This window comes from Lynx canadensis, chromosome E2, assembly GCF_007474595.2.
Source record: "Lynx canadensis isolate LIC74 chromosome E2, mLynCan4.pri.v2, whole genome shotgun sequence".
In the NCBI taxonomy this organism is placed as follows: Eukaryota; Metazoa; Chordata; class Mammalia; order Carnivora; family Felidae; genus Lynx; species Lynx canadensis.
In genome coordinates this window covers 51934600-51952221 of record NC_044317.1, presented here as the reverse complement: position 1 = coordinate 51952221, position 17622 = coordinate 51934600, and the positions used below count along the sequence as shown (strand labels likewise).

Here is a 17622-nt window from a genome sequence, read left to right as displayed (position 1 = left end):
GCCCCCGTCTCACCGCCGTGAGACCACGACCTGAGCCGAAAGCAAAAGTCAGCCGCCTAAACCCGCTGAGCCACCCAGGCGCCCCAGAAGGCAGCTATTGTGACTGGCTCTCCGATGCCTGCGCTCTATACCGGAGATTTGAGTTTTTAGCGAGATGTTGAGACATGGGTGGAGGCCGCAGAAACGGGGCTGCGTGCTGGACAGAGACCAGGTGGGGAATTGACGGGAAGGGGGTTGCGTGTGGGTGGAACCGAACACTTGTCTTGTCCCGCGCCAGCTGGCGATGGGGTGATGGGGCCAGTAGAAAATAGGCAGTGGGTTCATGCAATGCAGGCAGCGAGTTCCAGAGAAAGCAGGCGGCGGGTCTTGCAGAGCGCCCGGCACCGGCATGATGACCCACTTTGTGGCTTGCTTGGGGTCAAGGGCCTCGGGCGGGGAGCTGCGGCCGCGGGAGGTGGGGTCTGCCCGGGGGGAGGTGGGGGGAGGCACCGGGGACGGTGTCGGGGTCTCCTGGAAAGCTGGCGTGGGGGACAGGCTGGGCCCCCGTGACCGCCGTGCCTCTGCCCACGCAGACACGTTCGCCAGCAAGGTAGCGGCGCTGCAGGACCAGTGCGCGGACGCGTCCATCGGCAACGTGACGGGCTCCAACGCGGTGAACGTGTTCCTGGGCCTGGGCGTGGCCTGGTCGGTGGCCGCCGTGTACTGGGCGGTGCAGGGCCGCCCGTTCGAGGTGCGCACCGGCACGCTGGCCTTCTCCGTCACTCTCTTCACCGTCTTCGCCTTCGTGGGCATCGCCGTGCTGCTGTACCGGCGCCGGCCGCACATCGGCGGAGAGCTGGGCGGCCCGCGGGGCCCCAAGCTCGCCACCACGGCGCTCTTCCTGGGCCTCTGGTTTCTGTACATCCTCTTCGCCAGCCTCGAGGCTTACTGCCACATCCGGGGCTTCTAGGCCCCCCTCCCCCTCCCCAGAGACTCGGCTGCCCCTGCTTCGGACCCGCGTCTCCTTTTGTCCTCCAGAGAGATTCGGCCTCCTCTCTCCTGGGACTCAGCCTCCCTTCCTCCTGGGAATTAATATCCCCGCCCTCCGTCCCCACTAACATCCTCGTCCCTTCCCCTCGGGGGTCTCCCCGAGATACCCACAACTGCCGCCCAGCCCTGGTAGCCACCGTCCGCACCCCCGGGGACATTGCCACCTCGAGGCCCCTCCCCAGAGAACCGCCCCCTACCCCGCGACCTTCTAGAGAATCTATCACATCTGTCTCCCTCCACACCCAGCCTTGCCCTATCCCTTAAGGCCCCCTTCCTCTAGAGGACGCCCCCCCTCCCACCGCCACCACCGCCGGGGACCTGTGCCCCAGAGCCTCAGAACCCAGCCCTCCCTGGGGGACCTTTGAAGGAGGCTGACCCATCCCAGGATGTCCCTGATCTCGGCCCTTCTCCCCAACCCTCAGGGAGCTCTGTTCAGCCCCCGAGGGTGGGGCGGAGGAACAGGTAGGTGCGTGCAAAAGGGGGCCACGCCTTCCCTGATTTCTCCACTCAGGCCCTTGGGAGGACACTAATTCTCGAGGCTTGGAGAAGGGAGGGGAGAAGTGTGGGGTTTCAGAGCTGGAGGAGGCGCATTTGAACCTGCAACTTCTCACATTCCAGCGCCCCCACTCGCCTCCACTACCTCCTAGAGCCCAGCCACACCTTGGAGGGGGGGGGGCCTGTGTGTATATATAGTGTGTTTGGGGGAGGGGGGACACGGGAGGGTGCATGTCTTGGGGAAAGGGGGTGACAGACTTTCCTTTTGCGAGGGCAGCAGACTCCCCCAGCCGTGAGAACTGGCTTTGGGGACGAGGCCGGGAATCGAAGGGAGTCCAGCGATCTCCCCTGACAATCTAGAAGGCTCATTTTGCCCTCAGTGCCAGCCAATCCGGGCAGGACCCTCGAAGAGGAGACCGAGGGTCCCAGAGGACCAATGCTACAAGCCAGCAAATGCTGCCACATCTCTGCCTGATGGGGAGCAGGGGTGGGTGGGTGGGAGGGTGGGACTGGGGCCAGGGGGTCTGGGTGGGCATTTTTAACCTTGGAGGCCACCCATCCGTTGGTAGGCCATTTGCATTTTCTTACCGTTGTTTCCTGCCCAAAGGACACACTTGGGGTGTGCGGAGTGCTGCCCACTTCTTGGGACCCTGAGGATCACCCTGCAACCCCCGTAACACCCTGCTTCCCGCAGGTTTTTAGCGTCCTATCGTCCTGTTGTGCATCACCCCAACATCCCAGACCTGTTGCCCACTCCCCTTTCTCTACTCCTAGCTCATCAGCACCGGTCGTTGTCTCTTCTCTGTGATTTCTGTACAAGTTGCCATAAAACTTTGAAATTCTGCCTGAAACAAAACAAAACAAAACAAAACAAAACAGCCTTCTCGCGAGGAGTTGGGATTCTAGAGGAGGGAGCTCATGAGGTCTCTGACTGAGATTTGGGCAACTGTGAAATAGACCAGGTACTCTGGGTCTTTCCGTGCAGGACACCCACGGGCACCAGCCACTCCCAAAAGTTCACACCAGCTTCCCGTAGCCACGCCCCCATTCGCCACCCAGTTTGCCTAGCCACGCCCCCACGCCTCGCCCCGGGAGCTTTCCTAGCCACGCCCCCATTCCAGCCGCCACCAACTATTCCCTTTCCCTGAGCATCTTGGGAACACAAAAGAGGAGGACCCAGATTTGCCTGATCAGAGGAGCTGGGGTTGATTGGAGTTTCCCGAATAAAGCAAGTAATTTTCTCAGAATCCTGATATAGGAGGAGGGGTGTGTGTGTGTCCAGGTGAAGGGCACAGCCTATGTAAAGGTGTGCGGACTTGTGAGTTACCGGCTTTTTCATACTCCTGCAAGAGGGTTGCACGAATGGAGTATGGGGTGCATGAGGGTGGGGAGTGGAGAGAGCCCAAGAGACCTTATTAGCCACTCAGGAGCTTCGAATGTATCCTATCCCAAAAGCAAAGGGGAGCTTTGGAAGGGACTTAAGGGGGACGGGGGAGGGAGGGCAGACAGTTGATGCGGTCTGATTTACATTTTCCAACTTGCCTTCTGGCTGCCTGTGAGCCCCGAGGCTGCGAGATCAGGGAGGAGGCTGGGGCGGCCAAGGAAGGGTCCTGGAGTGGGGTGGGGGGGGGAGGTGAAAGGGGGTGGTGGCTCGAGATAATGGGTCAGGCTGGATGGGAGGGTTCGGGGAGAGCGCACAGGCAGGGCCCTGGCAGGAAAGAGAGAGTGCACCCAAACGGAATAGCCAGGGAGAGTTTAACGAAAGGGCTATTTTAGGGGATTAAGGCGGGGGGAGGGGAGGGGGCCAAGGTCAAGGAAAACAAGCTCGGGGAAGGTGCAGTACCCGGGGCCAGCAGTAGAGGGAGCAGTTCCACCACCCCAGCTTGAAGGCTGAAGTGTGAGCTGAAGCTACTGAGACTTGAGGGGGTGGCTAGAGCGGAGGCCCGGGGTATGGGCAGGGACAGCCCACACCCGAGAGACGGGGGGGAGTGGCTGGAGAGTGAGCACCCAAACCTGACCCTCCTCCCACCCACCAGTCTCCGGCTGGTGCCTTCCATTGGCTGAACTCCACCAGAAGCCAGAGGTCAACAGGTGGTGCATAGAGGTCAGCCTCTTGGGACACAGAGCGGGCGGGAGAAGGGTGGAGAGTGGGTCCGGGAATTGGGGGGTGGGGGGTGGGGAGGGAGCCATGGTGGAGAATTTGCCACAGAGGCAGTGAGGTTTCTCCTGGGTTTGGGGAATGAAGGTGGGGATAATCTGGGGAACAGGTCTGGAGAACTCGCTGGGTACAGGTGAGTACATGCTGAGGGTGATGCCTAGGGGAACATCCAGAGACATCGGGGAAGTGGGGGGGGGGGCGTCCTGGAGCTCAGGGGAGGGGGGGGTGTGTGCTTGACAGGGGCTTGGGATTTGTGGGCAGTGAGGCATCACCAAGCCACGGAGGGGGTGGGGCACAAGGAACGCGGGAGACCCGCCTGGGGGGGGGCGGGGGGGGGGGGGGAAGGACCCGCCAGAGAGGTAGGTGGGAAACCGGCGGACTGGCTCCACCTGAAGCCGAGGGGAGAGCGTTTCCAGAACGAGGGCGTGGTTGACGGAGTGAAAGGTGGGAAAAGATGAGCAGTAGAAAGCGACCTTGGGATTTAGGACTGGACCGGAGCAGTTTGGGGGAGGGTGTGGGGCAGCAGGCGGGCTGGTCTAGAGTGAGGAGGAGGGAGTGGAAGTCGGGGAAACTGAGGCAGAGCATGTAGACCACGCTTTGGACAACCTTGTAGAGAAAGAGGGGGTTGCTGGAGGAAGATACGGGCGTGAGCGGACTTTCCCCTCCAAGGTGGGAAGGGGTGTGGAGCAGGAGGGCATTGAATGCAGGGGCATAAGAGCATCTCACGTTCCTGAGGCCCACAGCAACGATGCCAGGCACTGTGTCGGGTCCTCCTGCGGATCGCCCCCCCCTTCTACCGGCGCAGGAAACAGGCTCGGAGAGGGGAAGCAACTTGCCCGAAGTGTCATGTCTAGAAAGGGCGGGGACGGAGGTGGCTGAGGCCCAGAGCGCCACAGGGGACCAGGACACCTATCTTACCCGGCAAGGAAATGGGCGAGCCTGGCGGCAGGAAGCTAAGATATCAGCTTCAAAGAGAGGCGCATCCAGGGCTTGGGACGTGGATGTGACGAGGGACGTGATGATGCTGCGAGTCCCACGGGAGTCAGCTCGCGAGGGATCTACATGAACTGTCACGGAAGCCAGGAAGAGCGCAAAGATTTCCTCTCTCGGTGCCTCAGTTCCCGCATCTGGAAAATGGGGATAATAATACTAATAATAATAATGGGGCTGATGGTACAGGGTTGTATTAACTTATCTATATTTTTTAGAATAATACCCAGCACATAGTAAGAACTCAGTAGATGGAAACGTTCTACTTTCTGGATATTTCCAGCTTGCTCTCTTTCTTAGTTCATATTCTTTCCCCTCACCCCCGGCCTCCTCTCTCCTCGCCCCCCCCCCAACTCGCGGACCACAATCCCCATCTCAGAAAAGCCTCAGGACAGAGCGACGCAGACTCCCTGCAAACCGGCTGTGCCCTCTGAGTCTCTGTTGCTAAAACCCAAACGCAGGGGAGACGAATTGGGGGATATCCCCTCCTCTCCCTCTAGCCCCCCAATTCTCTGATTCACTTCACCCAGCACCTGCCCGCTCTGCGCCTGGTGCTCTGCTGGGGCCACTGCAGGGACCAGAAATGTCCCTGGACCCTGCTCTCGGCCGGCTCACAGAGCAGTGGGGGACACAGGCCGAGCAGGGTGGAAAAGGTGGCGGTCAGGTCGGGGACCCGTGAGTTGGAAGGGTTTGGAGCAGGACACAGACGGCACCGATCTGGGGGGGCTGAAGGCGTGCAGGGTGTAGGGAAATGGCCGAGGGGTGGCGCAGAACTCTGGGGCTAGCCGAGGCGAAAGCCGGAGGGGCAAGGCGGGGGGTGGGGGGGTGAGGCAGGGGTTGAGTGACTTCCAGAAGCCGGAGAGGAGGGCCATCTGGAGAGGGATGCCCCCCCGGAGCTGTGGCTCCGGTATAGACGTGCGACCGACCCACACTTGTGGGGCGGGGCGGGGCCGGTGGGAGCTGCCGCTGGGGGGGTGGGGGGTGGGGTGAAACCCTGACCTCGCTCCAGCCCCTCCACTGGCTGGGCTCTACAGGAGTCCATAGGACGGAGAAGCCTTGGACGCGTTCCATTAAGCCACGCTGGGGTAGACTGAATAATGCCCCCCAACGCACACTCACACACACCCACACGTCCGCACGCTACTCCTGAGACCGCGTGGACACTATGTTCCCTTACATCGCAAGAGGGACTTTACAGACGTGATTAACCGCGACATCTTACGGAGCGGACCTCACCCTTGACGATGTGCGTGGGCTCTCAGTGCAACCGCAAGGGTCCTCCGAAGAGGGGGGGTGGGGGGGACGGTGATCACCGTAGGACATGGGACAAGGGAAGCGGAGGTTGGAGTCACCGGGCAGTGCCACCAGCCGAGGGACCCCGGGCGCCCCTGGCGTCTCCCCTCGAGCCTCCGGAATGAGCTGCGGTCGCCTTGACTTGAGACCTCTGGCCTCCAGGATTGTGAGAGAATAAATGCGTGTCATTTGAAGCCCCTGGGCTGGCGGTAATGCATTAACAGCAGCAACGGGAACCGAACACAGAGACCCGCCGAAGCCTTCTGCTGCCACCTCCCATCTCTCTGGACCTCAGGCACATGAGCATGTGGTGGAAATTTCTTTTCTTTTTATGTTTGTTTAGTTTTGAGAGAGACAGGGCGTGAGCGGGGGAGGGGCAGAGAGAGAGAGGGAGACACAGAACCCGAAGCAGGTTCCCGGCTCCGAGCTGTCGGCACGGAGCCCGACGCGGGGCTCGAACCCAGGAACCGCGAGATCACACAGGACCTCGGCCCAAGTCGGCTACTAAACACACTCACTACGTTTTGGCGGTGTTCCCAGGCTCGAGAGTTTGTATCCTCTAGAAAGAAGCCTCGGAACCCACTTTCCCAGCCTCCTTTACATCCAGGGCACAGACATGTGAGTTGGATTCCCCAAACTGACTCACCAGCAGGAGTCCTGAATTCCAGAGGAGCACCTTGCAAAGGGGGCTCCTTATGGGTTCCACGTAGCCGGTGAGGACAGTGTGACACAGGCACCCTGTGACTTTGGGAGGGCTCGCCAGCTGTAAGGAGCACAGACACAGAGGCGACATCAGCACTGCGGGGCAGGGGGAGGGGCAGGTGCAGTTACGTCGAGGTCCCAGGAGCAGGTGCAAAGGCGGGGGGGGGGGTTGCATCTAAGACGGAGGTTTTCAGGGGTTATGGAAGCAGCTTCCTTGTCAGGTCACTTCTGGGCGTGGTTTGGGGCTCTCTGGAAACAGCCTCATGCCTGGTTCTCCAGGCCACTCCATGCTCCCGTGAGCCACTCGTATCCTTCCCCCCCCCCATAAATTCCATATGGTAAATTGTATTAAGCATTAGTAAATTTGATTTGCTTTCCCGGTGGGAAAATTGTACCTTCCTGCCCCTTTGAATTCAGTAGTGGCCAAGTGACTTTCCTCAGCTAAAGAAAGAGGGCAGAGGTGATGTGTGACCCTCCTGGGTAGAAGCTTTTAAAGCCAGTGCGTGCTCAGCCATGCCGACGGCGTAATGTAGACACTAACAGCCCGGGGTCCTAGAGTGAGGGTGTCGTGCAGCCAGCTTGCCGTGGGCTTGTAGCCTGATCGGGAAATAAATCTGGGGCAGCAGAGCATGCATGCGACTCTTGATCTCGGGGTCATGAGTTTGAGCCCCACGTTGGACAGAGAGATTACTAAGAAAGAGAAGGGGGAGTGCCTTCTCTCTCTCTCTCTCAGAAAGAAAGAAAGAAAGAAAGAAAGAAAGAAAAGAAAAAAGGAAGGAGAGAAAGAAAGAAAAAAAGTGAAAAGGGAGAGAAAGGAAGGAAAGAAAGAAAGAGAGAAAATGAAAGAAAGAAAAGAATGAGAGAAAAAAGGAAGGAAGGAAGAAAAGAGAAAGAAGGAAAGAAAAGAAAAAAAGGAAGGAAAGAAAGAAAAGAATGAAAAGAAAAGAAAGAAAAAGGAAGGAAAGAAAGTGAAAAGAAAGAGAAAAAGGAAGGAAAGGAAGGAAAGAAAGTGAAAAGAAAGGAAAGAGAAAAAGGAAGGAAAGAAAGAGACAAAAAGAAAGAAAAGAAAGAAAAAGGAAGGAAAGAAAGAAAGAAAGAAAAGAAAAAGAGTGAAAAGAAAAGGGAGAGAAAGGAAGGAAGGAAAGAAAGAAAGAGAAAAGAATGAGAGGAAAAAGGAAGGAAAGAAATAAAGGAAGGAAGAAAGAAAAGAGAACGAAAGAAGGAAAGAAAAGAGAAAAGAAAAATGAAGGAAAGAAAGAAAAGAATGAAATAAAGAGAAAAGGAAGAAAGAAACGTGAAAGAAAGAAAAGAGGAAGGAGGAAAGGAAAGAAAGAAAGAAGAAGAAGAATTGAGAGGAACGAAGAAACGAAAGAAAGAAAGAAGAAAGAAAGAAAGAAATGTTTATTTCCGTCAGCTGAGAGATTTGGGGATGTTTGTTACGGCAGCATCACACGGTCTACGCTGACGTGTACACTCGGCTTCTGTGGAAGTCACGCTTGGCCGTGTGCACCCAAGACCACAGACAGGTGCTCAGGGAACAGACTACATGAGGATTCTCAAGCTGGAGTCTGCAGGTACTGAGACCAGCGGACAGGTTTCGGGAACTCTCTGCGCTTGCCTACAAACGGCACATGCGGGACCGTTTTCCCAGAACGGGGCTTGCAACCAATCCGGACTTTCGGATTGATGAAGGACTCGAGAGACTCGAAGATGTTGGTCCTGGAGTCAGACGACACGGGTTCACATCCCGGCTCTCCCACTCGCAAGCTGGGCCACCTCGAGCGAGTTACTTAACCTCTCTGGGCTTGTCTCTTTGCAAAACAGAGCTGCTAATTGCCTAGAGAAGGAAGTACGTGTGAAGTGAACAGTGCCCGCGGGATGGCCCTCATCCCCTTGGCTCAGGATGGCTCACCTCCGTGACATCATTCCAACCGGAAGGACGGAGTCGTCATGCTTAAAATCTCAGGGGATGTTTCGGGGAAAAGTGGGAGAGCGGATGTCGAGGCACCGTGAGCAACGTCTAAGGCAGAAACCTTGGAGGAAGCCTGCCCAGCGGCTGCCGGGAAACTCTGACCGATCAGAACGGTGGTGCGGGATGAAACCGACCCCGAAATTAACGCCCGAGCGTCCTGGACCCGTGACGCCCGCTGTTCTGAGATCGAGGCCCCCGGCGGGACCCGAACTCGACACCCACTCGTCCTCGCCCTCATCTTTCCAAACGGCCCCCCCGCCGAGTGCTTGGCCTGTTTCTCCCGAACGTTCTAGCCTGTTTCCCCCCAAAAGACCTTCCGCCTAAGACCCCGCCCCAACTGCCCCGTGTCCTACTCCTCACCCGCGGTTCCCTGAGCCTCCAAGCCCCCTGCCCTGCTCGACTCTTGCTGCGTAACAAGCCACTCCCAAAACTTACTGGCTTGAAGCAACGGGTGAGTTCTCGTGGGCTCTGTGGCTTGACCTGGGTGGTCTTGGCTCGGGGTCTGTCCCCGGACGGCGCCCGGGTGTCAGCTGGGGTCCCAGTTATCTACAGGCCCCGCGGGGCTGGCGTCTGAGGTAACCGACACGTGTGGCTCAAAGCCTCGCCGGGCCTGCGGCCGGGAGCCCGTGACTTTCTTGACGATTCCTTGGCCTCGTGTCCCTGCGCTGCTGTCTCTCCCCGTCTCTCTGTCTCCAAAGGTCTCCGTCTCTCTTCCAGCGGCCCCCCTCCTCCCCGGGGTGGCCCAGACCGACCTCTCTCTGACGTGGCGGCGGCCAGGTTGCAAGGGAGCCACTGTAGAAGCCACCACAGTGGCTCGCGTCACTTTCGACTACATTGTGTCGGTCAAAGCCGGTCACAAGATTGCCGCGGGGGAACGCAAGTGGATGCTGCCTCTTGATCCGTGGGGCGTGGGCATAAACAGAGTCGAGGGATGGTTGGTGGCCATTCGTGGTAGGCTGAATACCGCCCCCCAAAGAGAGCCGCGTCCCGACTCCGTGAATGTCACCTTATAGGACAGAGAAGGATTTTGCCGGTGTGACCCAGTAAAAGGTCTGGGGGGCGGGGAGGGCGCCTGGGGGGCGCTCAGCCGGTTAAGCATCTGACTTCGGCTCGGGTCGTGATCTTGCGGGCTCGCGAGGTCGAGCCCCGCGTCGGGCTCCACGCTGACGGTGCAGAGCCTGCTTGGGGTTCTCTGTCTCCCCCTCTCTCTTTCCCTCCCCTGCTTGCACTCTCCCAAAAACAAACAAACAAACAAACAAACAAATAAAGGGTCTTGAGACGGGGAGATCACCCTGGATAATCCAAGTGAACCCTAAATGCAGTCACGACCTCCTTGTAAGAGACAAGCAGAGGGAGCTTAGACGACACACGGAGGAGGTGGGCAAGCGGAGACGGCGGGGAGTGGGGGGGGTTGGAGAGATTTGCGGATGCCAGCCTTCAAGATCGGGGTGATGGGGCCACAAGCCAAAGAACCCCAGAAGCCTCCGGAAGCCGGAAGAGGCAAGGAACGGATTCTCCCCTCGAGCCTCTGGTGGGGACGCGGTCCCGCCGCCCCCTTGGTTTTGGCTCAGAGACCCATCTGGGAATTTCTCGGCTTCCAGAACTGTGAGAGGACAAAGCCGTGCTGGTGTAAGCCCCCAGGGGGTGCTACTTGGTGACAGCCACTGCAGGAAACTGACGGGCCATCTCTCCAGCCAATTCACCAGCGCCCCTTGTCCCTTATGGTCTGTGTATCTCTACACCTCGAACGCATTGCTTTTGGATTGCGATAAAAACGCACTAACATTTTACCGTCTGAACCATTTGCAAGCGCACAATTCAGCGACACTTGGTGCATTCACCACTACCTGCTTCCAGAACTTTTCCGTCACCCCAAAAGGACACCCCATACCCATTTATCAGTCACTCCCCGTTTTCCCCTTTCCCCAGCCCTGGCAACCGCTAATCAACTCTCTCTCTTTTTTATTTTTTATTTTTTTTTTAATTTTTTTTTCAACGTTTTATTTTATTTTTGGGACAGAGAGAGACAGAGCATGAACGGGGGAGGGGCAGAGAGAGAGGGAGACACAGAATCAGAAACAGGCTCCAGGCTCTGAGCCATCAGCCCAGAGCCCGACGCGGGGCTCGAACTCACGGACCGCGAGATCGTGACCTGGCTGAAGTCGGACGCTTAACCGACTGCGCCACCCAGGCGCCCCTCTCTCTCTTTTTTAAATGTTTATTTTTGAGAGAGAGAGAGAGAGCGCGCGCGCGCGCGCCAGCGGGTGGGGGAGGGGCAGAGAGAGGGGGACAGAGGACCAAAAGCGGGCTCTGCGCTTGATGTGGGGCTCGAACTCGTGAACCGCAAGATCGTGGCCTGAGCCGAAGTCGGACGCTCAACCCACCGAGCGACCCAGGCGCCGTCAACTCGAATCCACTTCCTGTCTCTATGGATTTGGCTCTTTCGGAGATTTCGTATAAACGGCACGGGGTTTTCGGGGTCCATCCACGTGGTACCAGGTGCCAGTAGAACGTCATTCGTTTTTATGGGTAAATACTCTTCCGTGGCACGAACACACGGCATTGTGGTTATCCGTTCATCAGCTGATGGGTGCCACGTCTTGAACTCTTCTTTTGCTGTTGTTTCTTTCTTGGCCATGGCTCCCATGCTCGCAGCGCTGGAGGCTGGGGAGGTCTCCTCGCGAGGGTCCTCCCGAGAGATGGGACCAACAGGTTCCAAACGGAACCATCTATGTGTAGACACAGAGATAGGCTTGTTTTAAAGATTTCCTTTTTAAGGAATCTCTACACCCAACGTGGGGCTCGAACTCACAACCTTCCGGGGGAGCAAGAGTCGCACACTGCACCAGCCGGAGCCAGCCAGGCGCCCTGATAGGTTTATTTGAAAGAGCTGGTGGGGTTGTGGGGGGGTGGGGATGGGCTAACGGGGGAAGGGGCATGAAGGAACCTACTTCCGAAATCACTGTTGCTCTATATGCTAACGAACTTGGATGTAAATTTTAAAAAAATATAAAATAAAACAAGTTAAAGTCACATGTATATATGTGAACTGAAAAAATAAAAATAAGTTAATTAGATTTGATTAATTAATTTAAAAAATGAAAAGTAAAAAAAAATTTTTTTAAATAAACATAAAAAAGAAAAGAATTGGCCCATGTGATTGGGAGGGGTGGCAAGTCCAAAGTCTGCAGGGCAGGTCAGCAGGCTGGAGACCCAGGGAAGCAGTGACATTGCAGCTCAAGCTGGAGGGCAGTCTGGAAGCAGATTTCCCACCTCCTCCGGGGGGGACTTCGGTCTTTCTCTCGCAAGGCCTTCAACTGATGGGGCGAGGCCCACCCACATCATGGCGGACACTCGGCTTTACTTCAAGTCAACTGACTTAAATGCTAATCTCGTCGGAAAAACACCTTCGCAGCCGGTGTTTGGACCAAACAGCTCAGGCACCACAGCCTGGCCAAGTGGGCAGATATAATTCACAGGGGATCTCTCTCTTCCCCTCGCCCACCCTCTGGGCCCACCCCCCACGTCCCCTGCCTGGCCGCTGTCTGAGGCTGGGCTCCACAGAAGCCGGCCCAAGTCAAGGAGGAGAGGCGAGGGGCTTATCCGGGAGGTGATTCCAGGAGACGCTGGAGGGAAGGAAATCGTGAAGGGTGGGTTGATGGGCACGTCTCCCCCTGCGGGCACACGGGGTCTTAATCCTGCTGGGACCACTCAGGGAGGGTGTGGAATGCTCTCTGGGGTGCCCAGCCTCAGGGTGAGGAAAGTGGGGGTGTTTATCTCCTAACTCTGGGCTTCTTCCAGGACTTGGCCCCCGGCACCTCTTGCCTTGGCCAGAGACGGCACTCATTGCGGGCTGCAGGTGGCAGCGTGGGGACGGCTGCTGGGTCACAGCACAGCCCACGGGGCCTTCCGCCTTCCCTCGTCCAGTGGGGAAATGCATGGGCACCCAGAGGGGAGACATGACCATCCCTCCAGGCCCCCTCCTCAGCCCCTGCTGTCCCCCTGAGGACTGAAGTCGGGGAGACCTTCCGGGCACTCAAGGCTGGGGGGAGAGAAGGGGTGGCCTTCCCGGGCCTCACTGTCTCCCAAGGCGCCTTCTCCCTTGCTCCCCCCGCCCCCCCCCACTGCTGGCCCCCCTTCTGTGCTGCCTTCTCCCCAGGAGGCAGAGGGAAAGCAATGTCAAGGATGATGGATTGAAAGGGGCAGGTGGGGTCAGTAGAAGAGGGACCACAGGGCTGGAAGGGAAGGGGAACGGAAAAGAGGAGGGGGCCACGGACAAAGCGGAGACAAAGACGGAAGGCGACAGGAAAGTGGGCTGGGAGAGGGGGGATCCCAGAGACTTTAAAATGCAGCGCTGAGGGAGGTGGGGGGGGCAGGTCGGGGTGAGGGAGCCACAGAGACAGAGACGGGGGAGAGACTGAGAGGGAGAGTAAGGATGAGAGACAGAGAGAGATGGAGACAGGGAGACAGAGAGATCGTCCGGACAAAGAGAGACAGAGAGAGAAAGGAAAAGCTGGAGAGAGAGACACCCGAGACGGCCAAATGGACAGACAGACAGACACACACACACACTCAAGACAGGGAGGCGTGTGGTGAAAGAGAGGGAGCCGGGGGACCGGAGGGAGAGGAGGAGGGAGGGGTGGAGGGGGAGGAGAAGGGCAGGGACGAGACCCAGAAAGCGGACACTTAGACAGGGAGAGAAGCTGGCGGAGAAAAGCCGATTGGAAGGAAAAGGAGGGAAAGGGAAGGGACGGAAAGACAGGAGTGGGGTGGGGGGGGCGGGAGTCGTGGCCAGCGCCCCTCCCCCGCCCGGGTCAGCCATGGCTAATGGTATGATTGCTTGGTGGGGCGGCAGGCGTCAGTGACAAATGAGCCGCCCGAGTCGCCAGCTCCAGTGATGGATGGGCCCGGGAGGCGGGCGGAGGGGTGGGCGCGGGGAGGGGGGCCTGCAGCCAAGATAAATGTTTCCCTCTCCCGGAGCCACGCAGGGGAGGCGCTGGGGATTCGGGCGATGCATCCGTGAAGGGCCCGGGAGGGGGGGGGGTGGGGGTGAGGGAGACACAGAGGAAGGCAGAAACCCAGGGCCGCGGGGGCGGGGGGGGGGGGGGCAGGAGGACAGGAAAAGAGAGAGGTGAGGACACAAAGGCCGAGAGACAGCAGTCCCCAGAGACAGAGAGAGAGAGGGCACAGGGGGAGACAGAGAGACCATCCAGAGACAGGGAGCCGCAGAGACGAAAAGACGGAGGGAGAGACATCTGACCCACGCCCAAGACAGAAGCCGAGACCCAGAGAACCTTCTTGTAGGATCCCTTCGACCCCGCCCCTGAGCAAGGACACAGATCCTTGCAGAGGGTCCAAGAGCGAGGAAGGAGGGAGAGAGCGGGAGAGACCGACGCTGAGCTGTTGCCAGAGGGGAAACTGAGGCAGAGAGCTTGTAGGACCACAACAGAAGACAGAGGCGCCCCTCCCTCGATTCGGAGCTGACCGTGGGGATGGCCGGGGGCCCCTGGGGATCCCAGGCGCCTGTGGGCAAAGCCCCCAGAGAGGACCGAGCCGAGGGGGAGGGTCCTCCCAGGGCTCGGGGCTCACGTGGGGGGTCTGTGTCCACCCTGAGACACACGCACCCAGAGCTGCACGCTCCCTGGGGGTCCAGATGTCACCGTCGGAGGTGCAGCCCCATGGGGCCTGAGATCAGAGGGCGATGGGACTGGAGTGTGTGTGTGTGTGTGTGTGTGTGTGTGAGAGAGAGAGAGAGAGACAGACAGACAGACCGACAGGCCGGGGGCAGGGCAGTGAGATGACGGCACACACTCCTCTCTCCTCCCTGCCAACATCTCCCCCCTCTCTTTAATTAAAAAGATTTTTGCCCAAGAGTCAAAGACCCTCTTCCTCGTTTGTGGGACTGGAGCGTCCCCTGAGCTCAGAGCAATGGAAAAAATGGCTCTTGTCTCTGTCCCCTCTCCGTCTCTGTCCCCGCCTGGGACCCCCACCCCTGTCTGTAGCTCAGTCCGGGCACCCCCCCTCCCCCACTCGCTCCCATCTCTTTCCGGGGCTGTTTCGGGGCCGTCTCCAAGTCACACCCCCTCACTGGCCTCACAGGGACACCCCGCCCCAGTTAGGACGCACTCCCCACTGGGGCTGTCACATCAGGTCACTCTTTTTGTTTTCAGGATCAGCCTGGGGAGGAGACCTCGGCCTCCCCGCCTCCCCAGGAGCAAGGCGAGGCTGGGAGCCCAGACCCCTGCCTGGCTCCCCGACCCCCGGAACCTCAGCTGAAGGCAGGGGAGGGAGGGGGACAGACAGAAGAGCTTTGCATCTTTAATTAAAAAGTGATTTAAATTAATTTTCTGCTCCAAAACCCCTATCTGGGGGGCGGGGTGTGTGGCAGTGATTAAAAGCCTTTGGGCCCCCTTCGCTTCCACCTCCCTTAAAGGGCCAGTGTCACCCGAGGGAAAGTTGCGAGGGGCAGCTTCGAGGGCAGTGAGCGCCCCCTGGCACAGGGGACCCCAGGTTCAGCCAAGGCCCCCGGGGGGGGGGCCCGGCTCTCCCTGGTTTAACCATTTCGCTTGCATCCTTTCCCCCCCAGCCCGTTGCCCACCCAGCAGATGGGGAGACTGAGGCTTCTAGAGAGAAGGGTCGGAGGTGGCTCTGGACCCCAGGTTTCCTGGAGGAGACCCAGAGGTGGCCAGGCGGGAGGGCCATGGCGTGCCGAGAGGGGTCCAAGGACAAGTCAGGGACCCAGAGACAGACAGGGTCAGAGATCCTGTGCAGGACAGAGAGAGTGAGGGCTCCGGAGAGAGTGACTGGAGGGTTCTGGGTTGCAGCTGGGCCCTGGGGCAGTGGGGGGAGAGGAGGGGACCGTCCCAGGGGCGAGGGGGCCAGGGCCATGGTCCTCGCCCTCCTCAAAGCCCTCCGGCTGGGAAGTTCTGCCCCGATTTCTCCTGCTGTAGTTCCAGCTGTCTCGCCCCTGCCCGCGGCCTGGGTGGTTTGGTTTCATTTCCACCAGCCCGGAGGACGGAGAAGCGGACTGCGGCAGAGCAGAGCTGTTTATGAGGGTCATAAAAATATCCTTAGCGAGCCCAGCAGGGGTGCTGCCTCCAACCCTCTCCCAGGGCACCCCCCCCCCCCGATCTCTGTCCTCTGCCCCCAAGTTTCTGCCCCCTTCTGCCTGGATCTCATGTCATCTCGTTTCTCCCTCGTGCTGTCTCTCGGGAGTGACGGTTGGTAACTTTTGGGGGTCTGGTATCCTCCTTTGTGACAACAGGAGGAAAACAACGGGGCCCTTTCCCTGGGAAAGGAGCACACAGGCCCCGAGCCCACCGTTGACAGTTTCAGGGAGTTCACGGGCCTCCTGACACCCATTCGTTCATCCCCCGGGGAATCTGAGGACACCAAGCCAGCGAGACAATGAATCCCAGGTGTCTCTCTCCTGCCCTCCCTGGCCTCCTCACTTCCTCCGCCACACCAGGCACATTCCTGCCCCAGGCCCTTTGCACCTGCTGTTCCTCTGCTTGGGGTGATCTTCCCTCCGAGGTGCACACGGCTCCCTCCGTCACCTTCTTCAGGTCTCTGCCCAGATGTCACCCCCTCTGAGGCCCTCCCCGTCCAGCTTACACCATCTCCTCTGTCCTGCTTTCTCTCAGAACACTTGTCACCTCCGGGCATTATTCTACACTTACGCATCTACTTACTGGTCTGTTCTCTCTCTCCCTCGCCATCGCCGATAGAACGGGAGCTCCGGGAAGCCAGGAAGTTTGTCTTTTCCCCCTGTTATGTCTCCAGAACACCACCCAGCACACAGTCGGGGCTCGGTATTAATTTCGGTCGCAGAAACCTGCTATATCTCATTAGAACACTAGTTGCAAAGGCTGTCGGGGTCCCGGATCCTCCAGGAATCCGATAAAAACTGCGGGCCTGCTCTCCGAGATATGTGAGCAGCACATGATTTACCCTTAACCCTGGAGAATCCACGAACTGAGAGTGGGGTGGGGGTGGGGGTGGGGGGGCCGTCCTGTAAAAGGCAGGGGTCGAAAATGGGCGGGGTGGGGGGGGACAGAGGGATACCCCCGGGCCTGCGCACACCCGGCGCCTGGGCTGACCCTCGGATGGTCCAAGGCCCAGCCTCAGTGTGTACAAAGTCCCGTGGACCCACAACCCGGAGACTCACCATATTCAGAGACAGAAACAGCACTTGGAAATCTTAAACACACCCACATCCCCAGGCATGGGCCCACAACCAGACACACAGACACAGCCGGGGACACACGCAAGCACACACACACACACACACACACACACACACACGCAGATGGCCTCCCACCCGGGGAACATGAGCATCCCTGTCTCCCAGGGGAGGGAAGTTAGGGGGCCCAGAGCAAGAAGAGAAACTAAATTATGGGGTCTTCTCCTCGGTCTGATCTGTCTGCTAGAGAGACAGAGAGAGAGAGAGAGAGAGAGAGGGAGAGGCAGGCAGACGGACAGAGACAAAGAGAGGGAGAGACAAAGAGACAGAGAGACAAAGAGGGAAGGACATGGGGAGAAAGCGAGAGCGGCGGGCGGACGCGGGGGAGCGCGGCGCCGGCCTCCCCCCCCCACCCCCCCCTCCCCGCGGGGCCGGAGCAGGGAAGGGCGGGGAGCGCAGGGAACCGGCCGACGGACAGAGACCTGTGGCGGCCGCCGGGCGGGAGGCGGAGGAGGCCCGGGCAGGGGTGGGTGGGGGGGAGAGGGCGCCGCGGAGTGGGGCGGGCCGGGGTGGGGGCCGGGGGACCGGCGACCCGGGGAGACCCCGACACAAAGGCGGCCCCGGGAGCGGCGGCGGCGGCGCGGGGGGAGGGGCCCGGCCGCCCCCGCCCGCCCCGCCCGCCCCGCCCGCGGCCCAGCCACCGGCGGACAGCGGGTTAAGCATCTCGATGTGGAACTTCCGGATGTGACCGCAGAGAGAGGGAGAGACCGGGAGAGACCGGGAGACGGGGAGAGACCGAGC

General features: G+C 59.1%; 1 protein-coding gene and 1 long non-coding RNA gene across 2 annotated transcripts in view; one reads left to right on the top strand and one right to left on the bottom strand.

Annotated features, from left to right (window-relative positions):
- The window catches only part of SLC8A2 (solute carrier family 8 member A2), a 29012-nt gene extending 26241 nt beyond the window's left edge, over positions 1-2771 (top strand). The window contains exon 10 of the mRNA XM_030298763.1: positions 573-2771. Within this exon, the coding sequence (XP_030154623.1) occupies positions 573-949 (377 nt within the window). The 3' untranslated portion in view covers positions 950-2771. The remainder of the gene's footprint in view (positions 1-572) is intronic.
- Positions 2309-9722, bottom strand: LOC115502927. Its single transcript, XR_003965237.1, has 4 exons — positions 9075-9722; positions 6612-6728; positions 4601-4809; positions 2309-2369 (listed from the first exon to the last, which is right to left on the bottom strand). It is a non-coding gene; the product is annotated as an uncharacterized LOC115502927 (long non-coding RNA).
- Between the last annotated feature and the right edge of the window lie 7900 nt (positions 9723-17622).